The 24784-nt window shown below is 40.0% G+C and overlaps 1 protein-coding gene across 5 annotated transcripts in view; it reads left to right on the top strand.

The window, feature by feature from the left end:
* The window catches only part of ATP8B4 (ATPase phospholipid transporting 8B4 (putative)), a 258608-nt gene extending 234851 nt beyond the window's left edge, over positions 1 to 23757 (top strand). For all 5 annotated transcript variants that reach the window (XM_049706046.1, XM_049706047.1, XM_049706044.1 and 2 more), the window contains 5 exons: positions 366 to 449; positions 8313 to 8558; positions 16843 to 16981; positions 19771 to 19901; positions 21562 to 23757. In XM_049706046.1, the coding sequence (XP_049562003.1) occupies positions 366 to 449; positions 8313 to 8558; positions 16843 to 16981; positions 19771 to 19901; positions 21562 to 21843 (882 nt within the window). In that variant the 3' untranslated portion in view covers positions 21844 to 23757. The remainder of the gene's footprint in view (positions 1 to 365; positions 450 to 8312; positions 8559 to 16842; positions 16982 to 19770; positions 19902 to 21561) is intronic.
* The last annotated feature ends 1027 nt before the right edge of the window (positions 23758 to 24784 follow it).

Raw genomic sequence — 24784 nt, forward strand, 5'->3', positions numbered from 1 at the left:
ATAAGCCATTAAAAACCTAAAGAATGAAATAAGCCACCACAGGGGCCAGGGCCTTGTGTGTGTCCAGCATTGTTTTATGTGTTCTGCATGTATGATACCCTTTCATCCACCCCACTGCAACTCTGCAAGTGAGAGTATGGCTTCATTTTAGAGATGAAGAAATTGAAGTTTAGAAAGATCTAGTACCCCACTAAAGCAGTGGAGCTGATAAGAGACAGAGCCTGGGGAGAACTCATGTCTGTCTGACTCTAACACCAGACTCCCGTCCAACTCAGGAAATTGAGATAGTCAGTCCAAGAGCCTAAAAGTGAATATTCTCACACCTGTGGAAGATGTTTCTCACTGATGTGTTCATTTCTTTTCAGACTGTCTATGACCAGTGGTTCATTACCCTTTTTAACATTGTCTACACATCACTGCCTGTTTTAGCCATGGGGATTTTTGACCAGGTATGTGTTTTTCTCTGCCTTTATAACGTATTTTGCTCTGTGGATGCCATTTAGTTGCTTTTAGCTTCTAAGTAGAAGACATGAATCATAGAAAGAGTCCTAGGAATGCAGTTGTTTTAGTAGGTATTGCATGGCTCAGAAACCCTTCCAGATCTCCCACCTCCACCAAAAGATCCTCTGATCAGAGCTTGATTACTATCCTTTTAAAGATTCACACCCTACATTATTTCTCTAAAGGCTCTGAGACATCCTGCAAGAAACAGTCTCTTTAATTTCATTGTAGCCCAGCATTTCCCAAACTCATAGAACTGCACGTTTACTTATTTATTTTTCATGTAGAACTGATCAATTTGCCTCAGAACTAGTACCTGTGGTTCACACACCAGGGAATACTGTATTAGCCTCTGAAAGTGCAGAGAACCATGCAGTGATACATAGAAAATCATGGAGCTGGGTTGGAGTGCAGAGAGCTAGCGTCTGTTGGTGACACTGTCCAGCACAGCCCAGAACAGGAACTCCAGGCCAGAGGAACACCCTGCCAATGGGAGAGGAAGACACGGAGCCCCACAGCTATGGAGAGAGAAAGTGAGCCGTTTTCTTTGGTTTAGCTCCACGTGCTTGAGGGGAGAGAAGGGAGGGAATCATTTATAAAATGGTAGATCCTTGGCACACTCGGACCCTTGGAGGGTACTTCCTGGATGGGGACAAAGTCTGGCTGCCTATGGGGAAGTGAAAGGCTAGCCAGAGGAGCTTTCATGGCAGAGTGTATTGTTTAAAAAATTTTTTTGAAGTATTTTTAAAGAGACCAGATTTTCTCCAGGCTGTTGTTAGATCCATTTGCTAGGCCTCATTTTCTGGCCCAGAGCCATCTATTGCAAAATATAAATCTTCGCATTATGAGCTCACTCTACTCTCCCATTCTGAGGCTTTGTAGTCAGTTGTAAGCCTCACTTCTTGTATGTAAAAAGGGCAGTTTGTGAACAACATATTTGTGAAATTCTACAAAAAGTCATGAACTCTTGAAGACCTTAGATGTAAGGGATTAAGCTCATTCATTTCCAGGTGCCCATGTTTGCAAGTGTTCCTTTCCTTGGTACTTTGTAGCTGCCTAGAATGTAGAGTAAAATATTAAATATGAAGCAATTTCTGGGAAAAGATGGTTATTGTGCAATTTGAAAAAATATATAATAAGGGGAGAATTCAAGATGTTGTTAGAGGAAGATCCTCAACTCACCTCTTCCTATGGGCACAGTGGGTCTACAGCTACAGAAGGAAAAATTTCTCTTAAAAAACCCTAAAGGCTGGCTGAAGAAAACCACATGGAAGCCGGTTGGAGAGGCTGGCACACAATGTCACCATAAACCCCACCCCCGCCCTCAGCATGATAATCCTCAACAGGGAGAAAACTCAAAACCTGAAGCTTCTCCCTTAGGAGTGGATGGTGTGCACCCCACATTGGGCACCTTAACATTTCAGACCTGCACCTGCACCTGAGAGATGAACCTCCTAAAACCAATGAGGCTCGTGTCCCAAGACCCACAAGACTGAAGCAATCTAAGAAATGGCTCAGAATGGGCCCGTGTGCTCAGATCCACTTGCTCCTTGGGCCCAACTCAGAGGCAGCAGATCATGCCCAGTGATGGAGGCTCACCAGCTTATATTAAATCATCAGCCTGGGGGAAGGCATCTTATTTAACACACACATCTAGGAGCCCGCTGGAACACACTCCAGGGACAGAGACTGGTGGGCGCCATCCTTATACTCTCCCTTTGCCATACTCCAGAGCACCAGTATCTCCTGAAAGGGAGCTGTTACATGTGTCTGGTGTCCCTATTTTTGTGGCTGCCGTCCAGGGGACACCTCTTGACTGCCTGGCTCTGGAGGCCAGGAGAACTTGCATTCCTGGTCCCATGGGACTATAGTAATCGGCGTTACCCAGAAAGGAGCTCATATTCCTATCTGGTGTCCTGATTTTTACGGCTGCTGCCAGGGAACACTTCTACATCATCTGGCTCTGGTGGCCAGTGGGGCTTACACTTGTGGGTCTCACAGGATTGTAACCAGTGGAGAGAGAGTTCTTAAATATCTACCACCCCTCCCATGGCCGAGCAAGAGGCAACAGACTCAGGAGCTCAGTCTTTCTGTGAAGGAGGCCTATTAGCTAATCATTATAGCTGAGGCCTGAGGGGTAGCCGTCTAATTAAACATGCATCTAGGGGCTGACTGTCATCCTTTCCAGAGACCTCAGAGGGCAGGCAGTATCTTCATGCTCTCCCTATGCCACATTCTAGAGCTCCAGTGTCTCCTGGAGAGGAGCTTCACATGTGACTGGTGCCCTGGTTCTTGTAGCTGCTGCCCAGGGGACACCACTTGATCACCTGGCTCTTGTGGCTGGGGGCTTGCGTTCCTGGGTCCCATGAAACAGTAGCAAATGAAGAGTTGGTTCTTGGCAGGCTACTCCCAGGGCACTGCACAGACAGCAGACTGAAACCCACTCCCAGTCTTTCTTTGTTTGTCCTGGAGCTTCAGCCTGAGGGGCAGGCTTCAGGTTTGGCACACTCCTAGTGGCTGAGGAAGCTGCTCTCAAGGAATGTAAGCTGTGGATGCCATCTTGGTCTGCTCCCTCTGCCTTGCTCCAGCTTTCTGCCATCTCCCAGAAAAGAGCTTGTGCATTAATCTGGAGCCCTGACTTTTGTGACTGCGGCATAGGGAACCTCCTAGATTGCCTGGTTCTCGTGGCCAGCGAGGCTCATTCTTGCAGTCCCAGAGGTATATATTTGCATGTTTTTAAAAACTGCTGCTTGAGGGTCTAGAGTCCCATCAACCTGAATCTAGGTGCTATAATCTGACCCTGACACTGACATGTCTTGGCACATTCTCAACTACTGAGAGCTGTTAAAAATATAATAGGCTCTTTGAACAAGCATGAAGGTTTGAGAGACAACAAAGAGCTGGGGCAGGGTTGAACAATAAGGTCTATCTCCTACATGAGGCCACTCTTGGAGACAGGGAGAAGTGTTTGTTTTGTCAGCTGTATGAAAACAAACACAGAGAGTCAAACAAAATGAAGAAACAGAGAAAAGCAATGATCTTAGAGAGAAGATCTTAAAGAGAGAGAAGAATGCATGAACACAATAACTTCCACAAAAAGATGAAAAATATAAGAAACTACCAAATAGAAGTCATAGAGCTGAGGAATACAAGAGCTGAACTGATTAATACACTACAGGGATTCAACAACAGACTAGATGAAACATTAGGAAGGATCAGTCAACTTGAAGACAGGAACTCACCCAATCAGAGCAGCAAAAAGAAAAACGGATGAAAATAAGTGAAGATTGGTTAAGGAACTTACAGGACAACATCAAGCAGACCAACATTCACATTATATGGGTCTCAGAAGGGGAAGAGAGAGAGAAAGGAGCAGAAATTGTATTTGTAGAAATAATGACTGAAAACTTCCCCAACCTGGGAAGGAAACAGACATCCAGACCCAGGAAGCTCAGAGAGTTCCAAATAAGATGAACCCAAAGAGACCCACAGAAAAACACTTTGTAATCAAACCGTCAAAAGTTAAAGACAAAGAAATAATATTAAAAGGAGCAAGAGAAAAACAACTTATTATATATATACAAGGCAACCCCCATAAGACTATCAGCAGATTTTTTTCAGCAGAAACTTTGCAGGCCAAAAGGGAGTGACATGATATATTCAAAGTTGAAAGGTAGAACTTTCACCAAGAATATTCTACCTGGCAAGATTATCATTCAGAATTGAAGGAGAGAGAAAGAGTTTTTCAGACAAGCAAAAGATAGAGGAATTCATCACTACTAAGCCAGCTTTATGAGAAATGTTAAAGGGGCTTCTTTAATCTGAAAAGAAAGGTGCTAATTAGTAACAAGAAAACATGTGAAGGAATAAATCTCAGTCAAAAGGTTTGAACAACACAGTTTTGAACTGTGTGGGTACACAGTCCACAGTTGGGTGAATCCACAGATGTGGAACCATGAATATGGAGGGCCGACAATAAATTATATTCAGATTTTTGACTGTGTGAGCATTGTTGCCCTTAACCCTGTGTTGTTCAAGGGTCAACTGTATATAGTAAAGGTAGTGGTTTAATCACTTATAAAGCTAGTATGAATTTTAAAAGACAAAAGTAGTAGAGATAACTATGATTACAATAATTAGTTAAGTAATACACAAGACAAAAAGATGTAAAATGTGATATAAAAAACATAAAATGTGGGGGGAGAGTAAAAATGTTGAGCTTTAGAATGGAATCAAACTTAAGCAGTTATCAACTTAAATAGACTATTATAGATATGGTATTATTTATAAGCCTTGTATTACCACAAAGCAAAAACCTATAGTAAATACACAAAATATAAAGAAATATAAGCATATCACTAAAGAAAGTCATCAAACCACAAAGGAAGAGAGCAAGAGAAGAAGAACAGAAAGGAATTACAAAAATAGCCAGAAAACAATTAACAAAATGGCAATAAGTACCTACCTATCAATAATTACTTTAAATGTAAATGAACTAAATTCTTTAATCAAAACAAATAGAGTGGTTGAATGGATTAAAAAAAAAACAAAACAAAACCCAAGACCCATCTATATGCAGCCTCCAAGAGACTCACTTTAGATGCAGACACACAGAAACTGAAAGTGAGGGGCTGGAAAAAGATATTCCATGCAAATGGAAACCAAAAGAAAGCTGGAGTGGCTATACTTATATAAGACTAAATAGACTTTAAAACAAAGGCTAATAAGAGACAAAGATGGGCATTATATAATGATAAAGGAATCAATCCAATAATAGAATATAACATTTGTAAATATTTACGCACTTAACATAGGAGCACCTAAATATATAAAATAAATGTTAACAGACATAAAGTGAGAAATAGACAGCAGTACAATAATAGAAGGGACTTTAATACCTCACTTAGATCAATGGATAGATCATTCAGGCAGAAAATCAATATAGAAACTTTGGCCTTAAATGACATGTTATACCAGATACACCCAATGTATATATATAGAATATTCCCTCCAAAAGCAACAAAATGCAAATTCTTCTCAAGTGCACATGGAACATTTTAAAGGACAGATCATGTGTTAAGCCACAAAAAAGTGTTAATAAATTTAAGAGATTGAAATCATATCAAGCATCTTTCTAACCGCAGTGGTATAAAACTAGAAATTAATTACATGAAGAAAACTGGAAAATTCACATATATGTAGGGATTAAGTGACATGCTACTGAACACCAATGGGTCAAAGAAGAAATCAAAAAGGAAATTTAAAAAAACCTTGAGACAAATTAAAATGGAAATATAACATACCAAAATTTGTGGGATACAGTAAAAGCAGTTTTAAGAGGGAAGTTCATAGTAATAAATGCCTACCTCAAGAAACAAGAAACATCTCAGATAAACAACCTACCTTTATACCTCAAGGAACTAGAAAAAGAAGAACAAACAAAGCCCAAAGTTAGTAGAAGGAAGGAAATAACAAAGATTAGAGCAGAAATAAATAGAGACTAAGAAAACAATAGAGAAGATCAATGAAACTAAGAGCTGGTTCCTTGAAAAGATAAACAAAATTGACAAACCTCTAGGTAGACTCACCAAGAAAAGAAGAGAGAGGACTCAAATAAATAAAATCAGAAATAAAAGAGGAGATAAGACAACTGACCACAGAAATACAAGGATCCTAAGAGACTAATATGAACAGTTATACACCAACAAATTGGACAACTTAAAGAAATGGATAAATTCCTAGAAACATACATCCTACCAAGACCGAACTATGATTAAGTATAAAATCTGAACAGAATGGAAAACAGTATGGAGGTTCCTCAAAAAATTAAAAATAGAACTACCAAGTGATCCAGCAATTCCACTTCTGGGTACTTATCCGAAGAAAGCGAAAACACTAATTTGAAAAGATATATGCTCTCCTATGTTCATTGAAGCATTATTTATAATAAATAAGATATGGAAACAACCTAAGGGCTAAGAGATATAGAGAAAAAATATACAGTTGATCCTTGAAACAAGAGAAGGGTTAGGGGTCCCCCTCACCTTGGCCCCCATCCCCATGCAGTCAAAAATCCTCCTATAGTTATACAGTTGGCCCTCCACATTCATGGTTCTGCATCTGCAGTTTCAACCAACAGTGGATCACGTAGTACATATTTATTGAAAAATTCTGTGTGGAAGTGAACCTGCTCACTTCAAACCCATGTTGTTCAAGGGTCAACTGTGTGTATAATAAGGCCCCTTATTGCCATCAAGTTGAGTGTATACCCCTATCCTGTCCTGCTTTGTCAAACTCTGGCGCTTAAACTGATCTCCAGATCACGGGATGCTATGCTGGAAGGCCTCAGTGACCGTCTGTGGGTCTGCTCATTTTATAAGGAGGAAACCAAAACTCGGAAGTTCAGGTTACTTTCCTAAAGTCACATGGCCAAAATGTGACAGAACTCAACCCAGCAATAGGCCACTTGACTCTGAGATTGCAACACTATTACTGTTGTTACTATTACTATCATCATTCTTTTGTTATTATTTATAGAAGCATCTGTTTTTTAATTACAAGAACTGTGGTAAGAACTCTGCTGAATACGTACCCATTTCATCATGACAGTGATCCTGTGAGGGAGATGCTGTCGTTTATACTCCTTGGAGATGAGGAAACTGAGGCTCACACAGCTTAAGTGACAGGTCCAAGACTACACCCCTGCTAAGCAGCAGAGCTGGGGTTTGAACTCCGGATTGTCTGGCTTCAAAGCCTGTGTATATAACCTTATCAGTCACTGGACTGGGGAAAGAAGCACCCACTAGCATCTCAAAACTGGACTTCCCAAAGAGACTACATCAATGTTCTTCATGGGACTCCATTTGGCAAGGCCTGGGTCATCCCACAAGCAGGAAGGGGAACTTGGTCTGCTCCCAGAGTTCATGCCTATGTTGCTCCCTCTTTGCCTGCTTCACCTTACCCATGACCCTGTGATGTTGCCAGTGGTCAGTCCTTGCCGTACTTTTTGGCTGGGGTGTTCGGCTGTGGTGCTCACAGTGTGGTCATCAGCATTGCTTTGGAGCTTGTTGGAAATGCAGTCTCAGGCCCCACCCCAAACCTACTGAATTATAATCTGTACCCCAGGTTATTAGTGTGTACATGAAGTTTGAGAAGCACAGCTTTAGTTTCTCCCAGGACTCTGTTGGGCCCAGACATGACGCCTTCTCATTCCGTCTAAATTCTTTGTCCTGAACACCTGGTAACTGCCCGTGGAATCCTCCCTGGGTAGAACACTCACCTCTTCAGGCTCAGCTCCCTTCCACCTGGAGTCCCACATTCAGTTCCCCCTTTCCCAGTTCCCTTTCTCCTGCTCACGCTTCCCCCAAAGTTGGGAACTCTGGTTGGCCAGTTCTGACTCTGCAGCTCTCTGCTGACATCCCCTGGTCACTACCACTCACTGCGTTGGCAATTAACCCCTGGGGCCCACTGGCTGCACAGGATGTACTAGAATTCTGGGAGCATGCATGCAGTTGCAGGAGAGTACAGGAAAGAAACTTCAATTTGAAGCCAAATATCTGCGTGCAATCAAGTTCTGGTTCTGCCATAAGAGCTGTGTGGCCTCTCATGAATCTCTCTTGGAGATTCAAGTTCCCTATATAAAATAGGGATCATTTTATTATCCTTTGGGTTACTGTGGGAATGAAAACAAAAGAGTGAGTAGTGTGTATTAGGGCATGCTTAGATATGCATGTGCTATTTCTGGAGATAGGAAATTCAGGGTATCTCTAAATTCTCAAACCTCTTCCACTGAAGTAACTCTCTGTTGACAGGATGTTAATGACCAGAATAGCATGGATTGTCCCCAGCTCTACAAACCTGGACAGCTGAATCTACTTTTTAACAAGCATAAATTTTTCATCTGCGTGGCACATGGAATCTACACCTCGTTAGTCCTTTTCTTCATCCCATATGGGGCCTTTTACAACGTGGCTGGAGAAGATGGACAGCACATTGCAGACTACCAGTCTTTTGCAGTGACCATGGCCACGTCTTTGGTCATTGTGGTCAGTGTGCAGGTAACCTACTGGTGAAAATATCTTAACTTGATGTCTTTACACCTTTTAAAATTCTGTTTCATTTGTTGACAGTAATTTTAAAGGAATACTGGGGTTTTCTTTTTAACTACACATTTTGAGATTAAAACAGGAAGCTTTAACATAAATTTCCAGATGTAGGAGATTAGCATTGGATGTCTATAACCTCCATGTTAGTGGAAACCTCACAATGAATCAATCACTTCTTGGGACTGCGCGTTGTATGTGAAGAGAAATGATTATACTACTACTTCCTCCTTGTGCTGTCTTCTTGGAAGAAAATTTTTCCAATGATAACAGAAACTTTCCCATGACTTCTGTAAGACTTAGTAACTTCCAGGTTTCAAAGTGAGATATAACGTTTACTTGGCAGTACATTTCTGTGGAATTATCAAGAGGTTCAATGCTATGTATATGGCACATCTGCATCTCAAATTCATAGAAGTTTTCCTGGTAGGAATGATTTTTTAAAAATTCATTTTATTGAAGCATAGTTGATTTACAATGTTGTGTTTCTGGTATACAGCAAAGTGATTCTGTTATACATAAATATATTCTTTTTCATACTTTTTTTTAAACATCTTTATTGGAGTATAATTGCCTTACAATGGTGTGTTAGTTTCTGCTTTATAACAAAGTGAATCAGTTATGCACATATATATCATATTCTTTTCCATTATGGTTTATCACAGGATATTGAATGTAGTTTGCTGTGCTATATAGTAGGACTTTGTTCTTTATTCATTCTGTATATAATACAGTAAGTCCCCTACATACAAACGAGTTCTGTTCCGAGAGTGCGTTCGGTTCGTAAGTCCAATTTGTTCCTAAGTCCAACAAAGTTAGCCTAGATACCCAACTAACACAATCGGCTATATAGTACTGTACTGTATTAGGTTTATAATACTTTTCACACAAATAATACATAGAAAGCAAACACAAAAATAAGGAAAACATTTTTAATCTTATAATACGGTACCTTGAAAAGTACAGTAGTACAGTACAACAGCTGGCATACAGGGGCTGGCATCGAGTGGACAGGCAAGGAGAGTTACTGACTCGAGGAGGGAGAGAAGGTGGGAGATGGTAGAGCTGAAGGATCGTCAGCAATAGGAGACGGAGGACAAGCTGCTATTTCACTCATGCCTGACGTTGATGGCATAGGTTCTGGTTGCTTGCTGGATTCAATCTATCTACCCTCTTGAAAAAACGATCCAGTGATGTCTGGGTAGTAGCTCTTTTTTTCTAGTCATAGATGACATGGTAGCACTGGATTGCATTCTGAATGACCGCTGCAACCTTCACGTACCATTCTACATTCAGGTCCTGTGCCTCAAAAACTAACAGTGCCTCCTCAAATAAACAACCCCTTGCCATTTCCTGCATCGTGAATCTCTTCGGTTCTTCAGTTACTTCTTCTCCCTCTTGTCTCTCTTCATCCTTTCTCTGGGCCTCCAATTCCATCAGGTCTTCATTAGTCAGCTCCTCGTGTTGCACAGCAAGGAGTTCAATGAAGTCGTCCTCTTGCAGATCTAGCTTGAAATAAAGATACTGTACTACTGTACTCTGTACAGTACTATACAGTAAAGTACACAAAAGCACAACCACTTGTAGAGGATGCACACACGTGACAATGTACGCCAGACACATGAACTAACTTATGTGATTGGACTTGTGAATGCACGTTTGCATCTTTGAAAGTTCGCAACTTGAAGGTTCGTATGTAGGGGACTTACTGTCGTTTGCATCTGCTAATCCCAAACTCCTAATCCATCCCTCTCCCAACCCCCCTTCTCCTTGGCAACCACAAGTCTGATCTCTATGTCTGTGAGTCTGTTTTGTAAATAAGTTTATTTGTGTCATATTTTAGATTTGACATATAGTGAGAGCATATGGTATTTGTCTTTCTCTTTCTGACTTACTTCACTTAGTATGATCATCTCTAGGTCCATCCATGTTGCTAGAAATGGCATTATTTCATTCTTTTTAATGACTGAGTAGTATTTCACTGTGGGGGTGTATACACACACACACACACACACACACACACACACACACACATTCTTCTTTATTCATTCATCTGTCAATGGATACTTGGTGTTGATGGACACTTGCTTCCATGACCTGGCTATTGTAAACAGTGCTGCTATGAACACTGGGGTACATGTATGTTTTCAAATTACAGTTTTGTCCAGATACATGCCCAGGAGTGGGATTGCTGGATTATAATGACAACTCTAGTTTTAATTTTTTGAGGAACCTCCATAATGTTTTTCATAGTGGCTGCACCAATTTACATTCCCATCTGGTAAGAATGATTCCTGATGATCCATTGATCTTCATCAGGCATCTTGAGTTTGTTTCTATTTCCTCTTTTATGCAAATGGTGGACAATACCATTAGGTATTGAGTTAGAATTTACAAAAGCTTTCCAATCCATTAAAGCCTGTACCTCTGGGTGGATACATTAAGCCATGTGACCTCTGTTTTTTTGTCTTTTTTTGTGTGTGGTTTTTTTGGGGGGGTGTTTTTTTGAAGGGGAAAGTATAAATCAAGGGCTTAATTTTTATAGAGTTTGAATTGCCTGTGGTGAGTCCTTTTTCTATCCTATAAACAATGTCTTTTACAAATCTTAGCCTCTTATATCCAATGAAAGATCTTGTTAAACCCCAGACTTTCTCTTCATGACTCAATAAATATTTAATAGAATGAATGAATCAGATGTAAATATACTGCTCTTAAATGGCATCTCTGCCATGCCTTGGTCCTTCTAAGTGAGTATCATTAAGTTCAAACCAAAGCCATCTAACACTTGACGTCTTGGAATTCCAAAATTCAGTCAGACAGGTAGCATCCAAAATCAGAACCATATTTCTCCACTCAAAGAGGAGTTCTGTTTGTCCGTTTCACAACTAAATAAAGCATATGGGTGCGTTGTGAACTCTCCATGCCTAGTTCCCCTGTGTTCAATTCTGTAGCAGAGGAGGAGATAATGGAGTGACTTAGAAGCCTCTGACACAGCTAAGGCATCCATCATGAAATCATGGCTTCAATCAGACAGACACTGCTGTCCTTAACACACAGAATAAGTTTCAGGAATTTTGTGAATAAGCTCATTTTGAGAGCGGCATTAACATCCTTTCCTCTCTGTCTAAGCTTGAGTAATTTCTGCAGAAGGGGTACATAGATGTTATACTTTTGAGTTCGAATCTTTCTTTATCTTTACTAAATGATATGTTGGATGGGCATAAGATTCTTAAATCAGAGCATTTTTCTTTAGGAACTTTGTAAATGATTTTCCACTACATCCATTTCAGTGTAGCAGTTTGATATTAAGTTGATTCTCTTTCCTTTGTAAATAGTATCTTCTGTGTCTAGAAGCTTATGTTCTTTATCCTTCGACTTCACAAATGTCACCAGAACATAACTTCTTTCATGATTTTCCTAGAATTTACAGTACCCTCCCAATCTGAAAATCTTTGCTGTTTGTTATCCCAGAGCAGTGTTCTCTGTCATTTCTTTGATTGCTACTTCTCTCTTTCTTCCTTTTCCTCTTTCTACGATGCCATTATTTCTTATATTGGGCCCATGGATCTGGCATCTATGGATTTGCCACCCATGTCTCATATCTTTTTGCACCTGGTTCCCATTTCTTCAAGTTTTTGCCCTGTTATGAAATATTGTTTCCAGTTGTTTTTCCCAGAATATTAATTCAGTTCTCATCAGTGACTATTATTGTTTGGTTTCTCTACTGAATTTTTAAATTCAGAAATAATGCTTTTATTTCTTCCAGAGTTTTTTTCTATGATCTAATTGCATCTCCTTAAGAGTTCTTATTACATTTTTTGTTGTTGTTATAGTGCTTGTCTGTCTTTCCCATTAGTTCTGCCTCAACAGGAGCCACCTGTTGTTTTTTTTTCAATTGCATCCTCTTAAATTGGTTGTGATTTTTCTTTGCCTACTCATACCCACACAGGTCAGGCTACTGGTGTCTCTTAATGGTGATGAACTGACAGGTGGTGAAAGGTATAGCTGCAGATTTTGGTCTGATGTCTCAACAAATGAACTGGAAAGCCAGCATCTCTTTGCTGAGGCATGGAAAGCAGGGCTCTCTGTTCTCAGGCCTCTTGAGGAAAGTAAAGGCTGTCCCTTTAGCACCCCTGCAGTTTCATCATGGCTGCCAGCATTCTTTTTTTTGTTTGTTTCTGCTTTTTAACAAAGTGAATCAGTTATACATATGTTCCCACATCTCTTCCCTCTTGCATCTCTTCCCTCCCACCCTCCCTATCCCACCCCTCCAGGTGGTCACAAAGCACCGAGCTGATCTCCCTGTGCTATGCGGCTGCTTCCCACTAGCTATCTACCTTATGTTTGTTAATGTATATATGTCCATGCCTCTCTCTCGCTTTGTCACAGCTTACCCTTCCCCCTCCCCATATCCTCAAGTCCATTCTCTAGTAGGTCTGTGTCTTTATTCCTGTCTTACCCCTAGGTTCTTCATGACATTTCTTTTTTCTTAAATTCCATATATACGTGTTAGCATACGGTATTTGTCTTTCTCTTTCTGACTTACTTCACTCTGTATGACACACTCTAGGTCTATCCACCTCATTACAAATAGCTCAATTTTGTTTCTTTTCATGGCTGAGTAATATTCCATTGTATATATGTGCCACATCTTCTTTATCCATTCATCCGATGATGGACACTTAGGTTGTTTCCATCTCTGGGCTATTGTAAATAGAGCTGCGATGAACATTTTGGTACATGACTCTTTTTGAATTATGGTTTTCTCAGGGTATATGCCCATTAGTGGGATTCCTGGCTCATATGGTAGTTCTAGTTGTAGTTTTTTAAGGAACCTCCATACTGGTCTCCATAGTGGCTGTAACCAATTCACATTCCCACCAGCACTGCAAGAGTGTTCCCTTTTCTCCACACCCTCTCCAGCATTTATTGTTTCTAGATTTTTTGATGATGGCCATTGTGACCGGTGTGAGATGATATCTCATTGTAGTTTTGATTTGCATTTCTCTAATGATTAACGATGTTGAGCATTCTTTCATGTGTTTGTTGGCAGTCTGTATATCTTCTTTGGAGAAATGTCTATTTAGGTCTTCTGCCCATTTTTGGATTGGGTTGTTTGTTTTTTTGTAATTGAGCTGCATGGGCTGCTTATAAATTTTGGAGATTAATCCTTTGTCAGTTGCTTCATTTGCAAATATTTTCTGCCATTCTGAGGGTTGTCTTTTGGTCTTGTTTATGGTTTCCTTTCTGTCCAAAGCTTTGAAGTTTTATTAGGTCCCATTTGTTTATTTTTCTTTTTATTTCCATTTCTCTAGGAGGTGGGTCAAGAAGGATCTTGCTGTGATTTATGTCATAGAGTGTTCTGCCTATGTTTTCCTCTAAGAGTTTGATAGTGTCTGGCCTTACATTTAGGTCTTTAATCCATTTTGAGCTTATTTTTGTGTATGGTGTTAGGGAGTGATCTAATCTCATACTTTTACATGTATCTGTCCAGTTTTCCCAGCACCACTTATTGAAGGGGTTGTCCTTTCTCCACTGTACATTCCTGCCTCCTTTATCAAAGATAAGGTGACCATATGTGCGTGGGTTTATCTCTGGGCTTTCTATCCTGTTCCATTCATCTATCTTTCTGTTTTTGTGCCAGTACCATACTGTCTTGATTACTGTAGCTTTGTAGTATAGTCTGAAGTCAGGGAGCCTGATTCCTCCAGCTCCGTTTTTCGTTCTCAAGATTGCTTTGGCTATTCGGGGTCTTTTGTGTTTCCATACAAATTGTGAAATTTTTGGTTCTAGTTCTGTGAAAAATGCCAGTGGTAGTCTGATAGGGATTGCATTGAATCTGTAGATTGCTTTGGGTAGTATACTCATTTTCACAATGTTGATTCTTCCAATCCAGGAACGTGGTATATCTCTCCATCTATTTGTATCATCTTTAATTTCTTTCATCAGTGTCTTATAATTTTCTGCATACAGGTCTTTTGTCTCCTTAGGTAGGTTTATTCCTAGATATTTTATTCTTTTTGTTGCAGTGGTAAATGGGAGTGTTTTCTTGATTTCACTTTCAGATTTTTCGTCATCAGTTTACAGTAATGCCAGAGATTTCTGTGCATTAATTTTGTATCCTGCTACTTTACCAAATTCATTGATTAGCTCTAGTAGTTTTCTGGTAGCATCTTTAGGATTCTCTATGTATGGTATCATGTCATCTGCAAACAGAGACAGCTTTACTTCTTTTCCGATTTGGATTCCTTTATTTCCTTTTTTCTCTGATTGCTGTGGCTAAAACTTCCAAAACTATGTTGAATAAGAGTGGTGAGAGTGGGCAACCTTGTCTTGTTCCTGATCTTAGTGGAAATGGTTTCAGTTTTTCACCCTTGAGGACGATGTTGGCTGTGGGTTTGTCATATATGGCCTTTATTATGTTGAGGAAAGTTCCCTCTATGCCTACTTTCTGCAGGGTTTTTATCATAAATGGGTGTTGAATTTTGTCGAAAGCTTTCTCTGCATCTGTTGAGATGATCATATGGTTTTTCTCCTTCAATTTGTTAATATGGTGTATCACGTTGATTGATTTGAATATATTGAAGAATCCTTGCATTCCTGGAATAAACCCCACTTGATCATGGTGTATGATCCTTTTAATGTGCTGTTGGATTCTGTTTGCTAGTATTTTGTTGAGGATTTTTGCGTCTATGTTCATTAGTGATATTGGCCTGTAGTTTTCTTTCTTTGTGACATCCTTGTCTGGTTTTGCTATCAGGGTGATGGTGGCCTCGTAGAATGAGTTTGGGAGTGTTCCTCCCTCTGCTATATTTTGGAAGAGTTTGAGAAGGATCGGTGTTAGCTCTTCTCTAAATGTTTGATAGAATTCGCCTGTGAAGCCATCTGGTCCTGGGCTTTTGTTTGTTGGATGATTTTTAATCACAGTTTCAATTTCTGTGCTTGTGATTGGTCTTAGCATTCTTTTTATGGGGCATCATTTTAAAGGACAGTAAACGTCATGTGGGAAGGGGAAATATGTCTCCATGTGCAGAGAGGAATCTGTTTACTATGTAGGTAGAGCCCCCTCAGGCAGGCAATAAATCTGTGGCCTTGCATCAGACTGTGCTAGAAATGCAAACCTTCACTTGGACCATTTGGTGCCTCTGATATGCAAATAAGGATGCTAGAACCTACTTTTTTTTCTCTGAGAACTCAAGTGTTCATATTCACCAGTGGCTGTCTTGGTTTCCCCATAACAGGTTACTGTTTTGCAGCTCTACTGCCGTAATAAGTTATTGGAAGGGAGAAGGGCTTGTGAGCATGTTCCCAGATCACCATGAACCCCGGGTTCTGAATTTTATGCCTTAAGTGGATTAAGGATTTTTCTTTGCTATTATTTGAATAACTTAAGAGAAATAACCAAAATGAATTAGAATATTGATGTAAACAGATTATACCTGTATCAAAATGGTCATATGAAAATCTATGTACAGATTTTTTTTTTAGTTTTTTTAAAATTTATTTATTTATTTATTTTGGGGGCTACATTGGGTCTTCATTGCTGCGCACGGGCTTTCTCTAGTTGCGGTGAGAGGGGGCTACTCTTCCTTGCAGTGCACGGGCTTCTCGTTGTGGTGGCTTCTCTTGTTGCGGAGCACGGGCTCTAGGTGCACGGGCTTCAGTAGTTGTGGCTCATGGGCTCAGTAGTTGTGGTTCACGGGCTCTAGAGCACAGGCTCAGTAGTTGTGGTGCACAGGCTTAGTTGCTCCACGGCATGTGGGATCTTCCCAGCCCAGGGCTCGAACCCGTGTCCCCTGCATTGGCAGGTGGATTCTTAAGCACTGTGCCACCAGGGAAGCCCTATGTACAGATTTTAAAATGTTGCACTTGCTCACTATGAAAAATAGTTTTCCAATAGAAAAATTTTGAGGGCAATTTGGAAAGTAGCTTGGAAATTAGAAACCATCCTGCTTTCTTATTTCTCACTTAAAAGAAGTTTAACATTTTATTTCCTGATTTTTGATTCAACGTTGCTAGATATAATGGCTTGCAGATATAAGTCCTAAAGTCAGTTGTCTACCAGGAATGTCACATTAGTCCCCTGTGTTGTGCAGAAAGTGGTAAGGCCTATGGTTGGCTGGAAACTAGACATGTGCCACTGTCTTCTCACAGAACAGTTCTGAGGAAACATTACTCAGTAAAATGATGCTCTTTTAATCCTCAACAATCTCCCCTTTGTGTTTGACTTTATTTACAGATAGCCTTGGATACCAGTTACTGGACTATCATTAATCATGTCTTCGTCTGGGGCAGCATTGCCACTTATTTCTCCATTTTATTTACCATGCACAGTAATGGCCTCTTTGGCATCTTCCCAAGGCAGTTTCCATTTGTTGGTAAGTGAGTCCCGCTATTTGCTGGGGCCTAGTGTCAAGTTGTCATTTACTTGTCTTTGTAATTTATTTTCTTTGGTGGGATTAGGGATGACCAGTAATTCTGTCTCTAGTAACTGATTGAGCCAGACATCTGAGGGCTTACAGGCTTGAAGTGAGCTCCAAAAGATTAGGTTTTGCTGTCCCTACTAGGTGCAGAATCACTGAGATAGCTGCTTACAGGTTCCTAACAGCCCAGATGCAGTAGACTGTCCCTTTCCAAATAACAGGCATAGCACATATAGATCAGGGATACCTGAAAACCTGTGAAGTTCATGTATGATAGAGGGAAGAGAAAGAAATGCCAGGCTTTCCCTTTTATGCCACATTATCACTGACATTTCTGCCTAAGTTTACCTGTGGAACTTATTTGCATTTAGAAAAGAAATAATGTATAATTTAGAGCCTTTTAAAAATTGCTGGACGTAGTCCATGAGTGGCACCAAGAATAGTCTCTGTAGTTAGACAGCCAGTGTTCAAGTGTCATCTCTGCCACTTATAAGCTGTGTGACCTTAGGCAAGTTTCTTTTCCTTTTCATGCCTTAATGTCTTCAGTTCTAAACTTGGGGATGTTAATAGTTCCTACTTTTATAGCAAATTGGTGAGGGTTAAATGATATAATGCATATGAAATGCTTAGCATGTAGCCTGGTACATAATACTTTTTTAGTAAATGTTAGCCTTGATGATGATGAAGATGGTGATTAAAGCAAATGTGGCTTGATTACTGGTTGGGGACTTCGAACAGCAGATGGGTAGCAAAAGACTTCCTAAAATCCCTTAAACCCCTGAGATTCTATGATTCTACAAAGAGTATATATCTGGTCTATCTTTGGAGTATACTATCATTGCACTCCACATTTCAACATGATTCCCGGCAAGGGCCACTGAGCTTTACACAGTGGGGCTATTAATAGACTTTTAAAGAAGTTTTGAAATCTCTAGTGTGTGTGAAATAAGTTGGTAACAGTGATGTTTCTGAGTTCATCCCAGCAAACTGTGGAAAAGAGATATACATAGTGACAAGCTACTTGAGCTCGATTAGGCAAGACAGATTTGCATCCACTAGTTGGGAAATCCAGTCTAGAAAAATAATTCTTAGAAGACTGATTCATGTAGAAAGCAAAATAAGAGCGATTCTAGGGTTATACATTTCCAAAGGCACCTGAAATTGCAATTCCATTTAAATGCATGTATATGCTTAAGAGTGTTGTATTCAAGTTTTGCCTTCCTCTGTGTGTACATGGAAATCTTTAAATTGTACCTCTCTTACTTAACATGTAATGTTAATCCTTTATTTATCAAAAGATTCCAACCATGTATAAACATGATGGTTGTGAATAAGAATAAACACATTAGGAAAAAGAGAGCCATTTAAACTACTTTTAAGTTTTTTCTTTTCTTTTTGGTTGCCAAATCTGAAAGTTCAGTGCATTAACCAGAAGACTTCCAGTCCTAAGACAGCATTCGAACATGCATAATGAGACTGGAATGCCTCAACTGGAGAAAGTAGTTTGTGTGGGGACCACTGTCTAAGCACATGCCATTCCAGGAATTAATTACTGGGTTCCAATGAGACTTTTCAAAACTTAAATCAACATTGAGGTTTAAGAAAATTTTTTTTTCCTTAGTAGCCAGAAGCAAGCAGGAGTGTGGTTTTAAAGTGATGCTTGTTTTTCCAGCCATGCCTGGGGGTACTGAGCTTCAGGGAGTTCAAAAAGACATTTAATTTACTGAGTCAAGTTTGTTTCTGCCCAGGCAAATGGAATCAAGTGCTCTTTGGTAGGCAGAGTCTATCCTCCTAAGACAGAAAATGCAGACATTCCAATAAGGAGCCAAGCATCACACCCAAAGCCCATTAAAATTGTGTTAACTATAGCATTGGGAGCGGGAACCTGGATAATTGGAGGTATCATATGCCTAGAAAACCAACAGGAACAACAGTTCATAAGTAGGGTTGACATCTTCCGTATAGTTTGTCTGCCTGCCTTACTGACCCTTATTGCTTTGTTTAAACGAACATCCCAGTATACGAGGTGTGAGTATAAAATAAGAAAACTGGTTCCAGGCTTGGAAATGAGTTTCACTACTCTATTGAACTAGAATATTGAATGGCTGAATCAGTGGTTTCCCAGTGTGGAGAATGCTCTTTTCACAAACCCAAGAGCATCTCTGATCTCCTTGGAACCTTGAGTACTTCATAACCGAGTGAAGGTATGAGATAGAGAGATTGGTAAGTCCCTCTGAGGCAGGTTTTTGGGGGCTGTTGCCTGAATTTAAAAGGTTGACCCTGTAGTAGACACAGCTCACCTTTTATGACATAGCCAGTTGAGAAGACCAGTATTTGCGATTGTACCTGCATCCAGAACATACATTGTGTAGTTTTGTTTGAATCCATAAGGGTAAATGTGCCTTTAAAAATAATGACTGCTTTGTAGTTGAGGGATTTTTGAGGCTGGATGGGAGAATTCTGCTTCATGAGTGAAGCTGGACTGAGCCTGGATCAGAGAATGCTTGGCTCTGGCTGGCAGTCCCCTAGTGATCAGGCCGTGAAGCAGTTCCCGAGGGTGATCTTACCATTCTTGCACTCTTATCACCACTGAGCATGATATACTGGGGAAGATACCCGGTGGTTCTCCTAGGTAGTCCAAAAGTCCCTTTCAAAAAAGACCTTATGGGAATAGACAAAGAACCAATTAATTCAATAATTCAGTTCTATTTATAATCACAGTGTTTATTTTTCTTTAATAATAGGAAATGCACGACATTCCTTGACCCAGAAGTGTATCTGGCTTGTTATTCTCTTAACGACAGTGGCTTCAGTTATGCCTGTGGTGGCATTCAGATTTTTGAAGGTGGATTTATTCCCAACCCTGAGTGATCAGGTATGTTGTAGTGCTGCTGGGTACTTGAGAGGTTGGTTCTTTGCTCTTGGAATCATGTCCTCTGCCTGATTAGAAGTCCAGAGAAGAGCTAATGAACTTCCCATCAGCAACACCTACAGGTGCACGGCATCACATCACAGTAGCTGGAACTGCCCACAACTGAACATACTAGCCTTGGGAGTGCCAATGAAGATAACTGTTTACACTAAATGTGGGTGGGGAGTCGTAAATTACAAGTTAGATGGGATATTTTTAAAAGTTGACTTTTAAAAAACAAGCTTGCTGGCAGCATTTTGGACATTTGCTCCAAGGCAAAGGCAAGCTAGAGGGAAAGTTACTGACTTGGGGAAAGTAAAGGGTACAGTAAAAGAGACAAGCAAAGTATGAGGTGAAGGGGCTCTAAATTTCTGTAGAAATATAATAGCAGATTGTTAAACATGGGGGAGAGGTTACTTTCTGAACAGATTAAGAAAGGGAACAGCAACATGATAGCTGGATTGGAAAATATAAAGTTAGAAGAAAAACAGAACACATTCTAGAAATACCTAAGTCAAGGGATTGACAGAACATATTTCAGTATTTTATGGAAAGAGGAGTATAAGCAACACAATGTCAAATTAGGTCAGGACCCAGATAGATGAGAAAAGGAGAAAGAGGAGATGCATTTGTAGCTATGTCTTGAGAAGGGGGAAATATTGAGGGGGTGAGTGACCAGGCTGATGATGCTGAGACGAACTGAGGTAGAAATTCCCTTATCATGAAATCCTTCATGTTCTGGGGCCAAAGCACCGAGAGATTCCTTCTGAAATGATTCGTGGATTCCCCTGTTATGTTTGTCCTTTCCCTTTGGCTCTGTGAGCTCATTCTGATGTCAACTCAGAAAATGATGGATGAGCTGAAGGAAGATGATGCTCATTTCTTCCTATGTTTATACACATCATGATTTTCTGCTTAATGGCTTTCTCCCGACATGAAAGTCAAAAGCCAAGCAATCGATCAGCTGACCTAAGGAACAAGGTGCTGAGCACCAAACCTTGGCTCTCTTCCTCCTCAGCGTTATAGGGAAATGAAAGAAATGCTAGAAACCCACCCAAACAATGTTGAGCTCTTCAAAAGACCACAAAAAACCCCCAAAGAAATCAAAACACTGAAAATCCCATGGTACTTTGACCTACCACAAGAGTTTGAAATTTTGTGGCTCTCATTTTCTAAATTTTCTCTTCGTCCAGTTACTAATGACTACTGGATCCTGAGAACCTCTAAAAGAGAGAGGAAAGACTTATTTGGGGCATATGGGTCTGTAAATTTTTATACTGACTGTATTTGGCTGGGGCACGTTAGAAAATGTACAGAAGTCTGTTCCTGTTCACTTAAGGTGGATGTATTAGATGGGGACAATAATGAAATTTGTCTTAACACTTCTTAATAGTCTTAATAGTCTCTCAGTAGAGATAAAAACTAACCAGTATCCAGTGTAATCTTTTGGGTAGAAAATTGCTTGGCTTTTAGGTGAAAAACTTGATTTTGCAGTGAAGTTGAGTACTTGGTTATCACTGGTGTTGTTTTTACAGAAAAGGCTTTCACTTCACAAAGTGGCCCACTGTGTGGAGTCTGTATCATCTGGATGCTTCATCTCACTCTGGGTCTCCTTTGTCTCCAGATCCGCCAGTGGCAGAAGGCTCAAAAGAAGGCAAGACCCCTGCGTAGGCGAAAGCCTCAGACTCGGAGATCAAGCTCGAGAAGATCTGGATATGCTTTTGCTCACCAAGAGGGCTATGGAGAGCTTATCACATCTGGAAAAAATATGCGAGCTAAAAATCCACCCCCGACATCAGGGTTGGAAAAGACACTGTATAATAGCACTAGCTGGATTGAAAATTTATGTAAGAAAACCACAGACACAGTGAGCAGCTTTAGCCAGGATAAAACAGTGAAACTGTGAGTCAAGATGAATTTGAACCACACAGCTGGAGCTGAAATTAGCTGGCTCCAGAGTTTAAGATCAGGGGTTAGGGGTGGGGCAGATGGCCTCGCTTAACCTAAATCTGTGTCAGACAGTGGCCAGTGCCATCCAATAGAGATGTGCTCTACTGAAAACCAGGTCAGAGGTCACTGTACAATTCATGAGTTGGTGGACAAAACCCTCACAATACCAGCACGAGGGTTTTTTTAATCAACCTAGATACCAATCGATCTGTACTTTAGAATCTTATTTATGGAGAAACACTTGTAAATCTGCATATACAGAGAATGGGTCTTCAGGTGAATAAAAGGGTGCATTCACAAGGTATATATCCCAGCTGAAAAGCATCTTTGTGACAGATTAACGCTTATATGTAAGATCAGCCATTCCCAAGATACACTTTTAAGATTTAAAAGGTACACATTGTACACTAAGGTGCTTCCAGACTTACAGCAGCTTGTCACTGTCCGGTCTTGATCCTTACCTGTGTGTTCAGCCAGGACAACAAATCACCTTCATGCCTGAAGAGCAGAAAAACATGTTGGTATTCCACATTTTTCTACTAGAGACAAAGTAGACTGAACATCTTTACAGTAGAATAGGCTGACAATTTGGTCAGATTTATTCAAAAAATTCTCAGGGACATGTTCATGAAATGTCAAAGAGAGACTCTGGAAAGTATTCTAAATACTTTTCAATGACTTTTATAACAACTTCAGTAGTTATTTTCTCTGCCTCATCTAGAGCTATTAATGGACTCAGCAAAGCACTGGAATTTCACACTTTGATGATACTATTCCATGTAATGTATGTGCAAATATTTTCAACATTTCCAGTTTTTAAAAGTTCAGATTTGAAACCAAACAAATTAATAAACAGTCTTTTTAATTACTTATTTAAATATGCAGGTTTAGGTCATTCAGAGTTAGTTGGTTTTGATATCCAGCTGTCATATTTATAATACAAACACATGAGGTTGAGTTTTTGGAGATGTCCCAGTCCAAATTTGAGTCCATATGTGAGTCATCAGTATGGTATCTGTAAAAGAATTCAAGCATATTTGTGGTCAGACTCCAGTTCTGTCACTCCTTACCTCTGTAAGCTTGGGCAGGTAATGTGCTTCCTCTGAGACTCAGTTTCTTCCTCTGTAAAATGAGGATATACTACCTACCTCATGTGGTTGTTCGAGGATTGTCAAAGCACAAATTCTTAAATCATTGAAAACATAATTCTCATGTGAATAGATGATGAGTTAAGTGCCATCTAACTCAATCAGAATACATGAGCAAATGTGAAGAACTGGAATTTAAGTAATCAGTGGAAAAGGCATTGATGAAATGAGATTGCAAAGTAAGATCTAAAACTGGTTAGTATTCTAAAGGGAAATAACCTTGGAGGTATTTTTATATAGTAACTATAACCTTGGAGGTAAATTTCTCTATCAGAAAACAAAAATAAATGATCATGCCTTATCAATTTTCTATAAATCATACTTCAACTTTACAGAATCCTTAATCTGGTCTTTATTGCATTATTAGTCAAAGTTATATTTCCCAAAAGAGTCAGATGGCCCTTGGGTGGGCTTGATGGATAATGGGCTAGCATGATATTATGGCTCACACAATCCTTTTTTTTTTTTTTTTTTGGACTTAATTTCCAAGTCTGGGATAACTTTTCCTGAATGGGATTAAATGAGATATATATAAAAGAGCCTAATACAGTGGTTTAATCATAGTTAATGCTTTTAGATGTTCCCTGTTCTCCTACGTGCCTGCATAGACTTAACTAGATGTTAGTTTTCAGTGTCTAATTTGTCATTAGTTTCACTGCGTTGTAACATTTTTGAAAGATTTGCAAACTTTTACTAAATATTTTGGCACTTGTGGTGTTGGACGTTGAGTCTCTTTATTGGAAACTCATTGGGGAGAGTTTTTGTTCCACTGATCAACTGATTTTTTTTTTTCTTCTCGTTTACATGCCTAGGGAAAATGTACATCATTCTTAGGATCAGAGTCAAGAATAAAATGAACCAATTTGACCTATGTTTAAGGGATGGGAAAGATTAGGAATGGTCCACGTTTGCAAATTCAGTTCAAATTAAATAAGGCTGTTTATAAACAGATAATGTGGATAGCTGTGAGAGAAACACATTTATCAGTTTACTTTGGCCCCATGAGATCCAAATGAACTCACATACCCATTGCGAGGTCATTCAAGTGCCAGGGATTATTTTGAGCCTGAAGATAAAAAAGCCTGAGGGGTGACGGTGATGCACTGGGGAATAGTAAAATTTTAGATTTACATAAATATTATCAGATTATTTGGAAAGAAAAAAATTCTGTATTCAGGACTAAAGTTGATAACTATGTGTTTTTAAAGTCTCTGTCCAAGTTTTGAGCTCTTACAGGCAATTACAAATTGTGTTTCCCAGAGGAGGGATCAAGGTGGCGGAGAAGGAGATGTGGAGCTCACCTCCCCATACAAACACATCCAAAAAAAATCTATATATGGGACAATTCTTAAGGAAAACGAATTGGAAACTGGCAGAAGAACTCCTATACCATAGCTGCAGGAAAGATCTTCACGTAACAAGGTAGGACAGAAAAAAGGCATAGGGTAGGGACCCCCACCCCTGAGAGGAATCTGAAAGGAAAAGTTCTGCATTGGTGGACCCTCACCTGGGGGAGCGAGCAGGTCGAGCCACAATCTGGGTGTCCCAGTCCTCGGGAACAGCCCAGAGCAGACAAGCCCTGTTGGCTACTGGGAGAACTGCTGGGATAGACGGAAGGGCTGGAGAAGCCAGGCTCTACTCCAAGGAGTGTGCGTGTGCTGTCTCACCAACAATCATGACAGAGAGAGACTTGCACTGGCAGCTGTCACCTCACTGCACTCCCCAATCTGAATGGGGCAAACACCCACT

The sequence above is a fragment of the Orcinus orca genome, chromosome 2 (assembly GCF_937001465.1).
Source record: "Orcinus orca chromosome 2, mOrcOrc1.1, whole genome shotgun sequence".
Lineage (NCBI taxonomy): Eukaryota > Metazoa > Chordata > Mammalia > Artiodactyla > Delphinidae > Orcinus > Orcinus orca.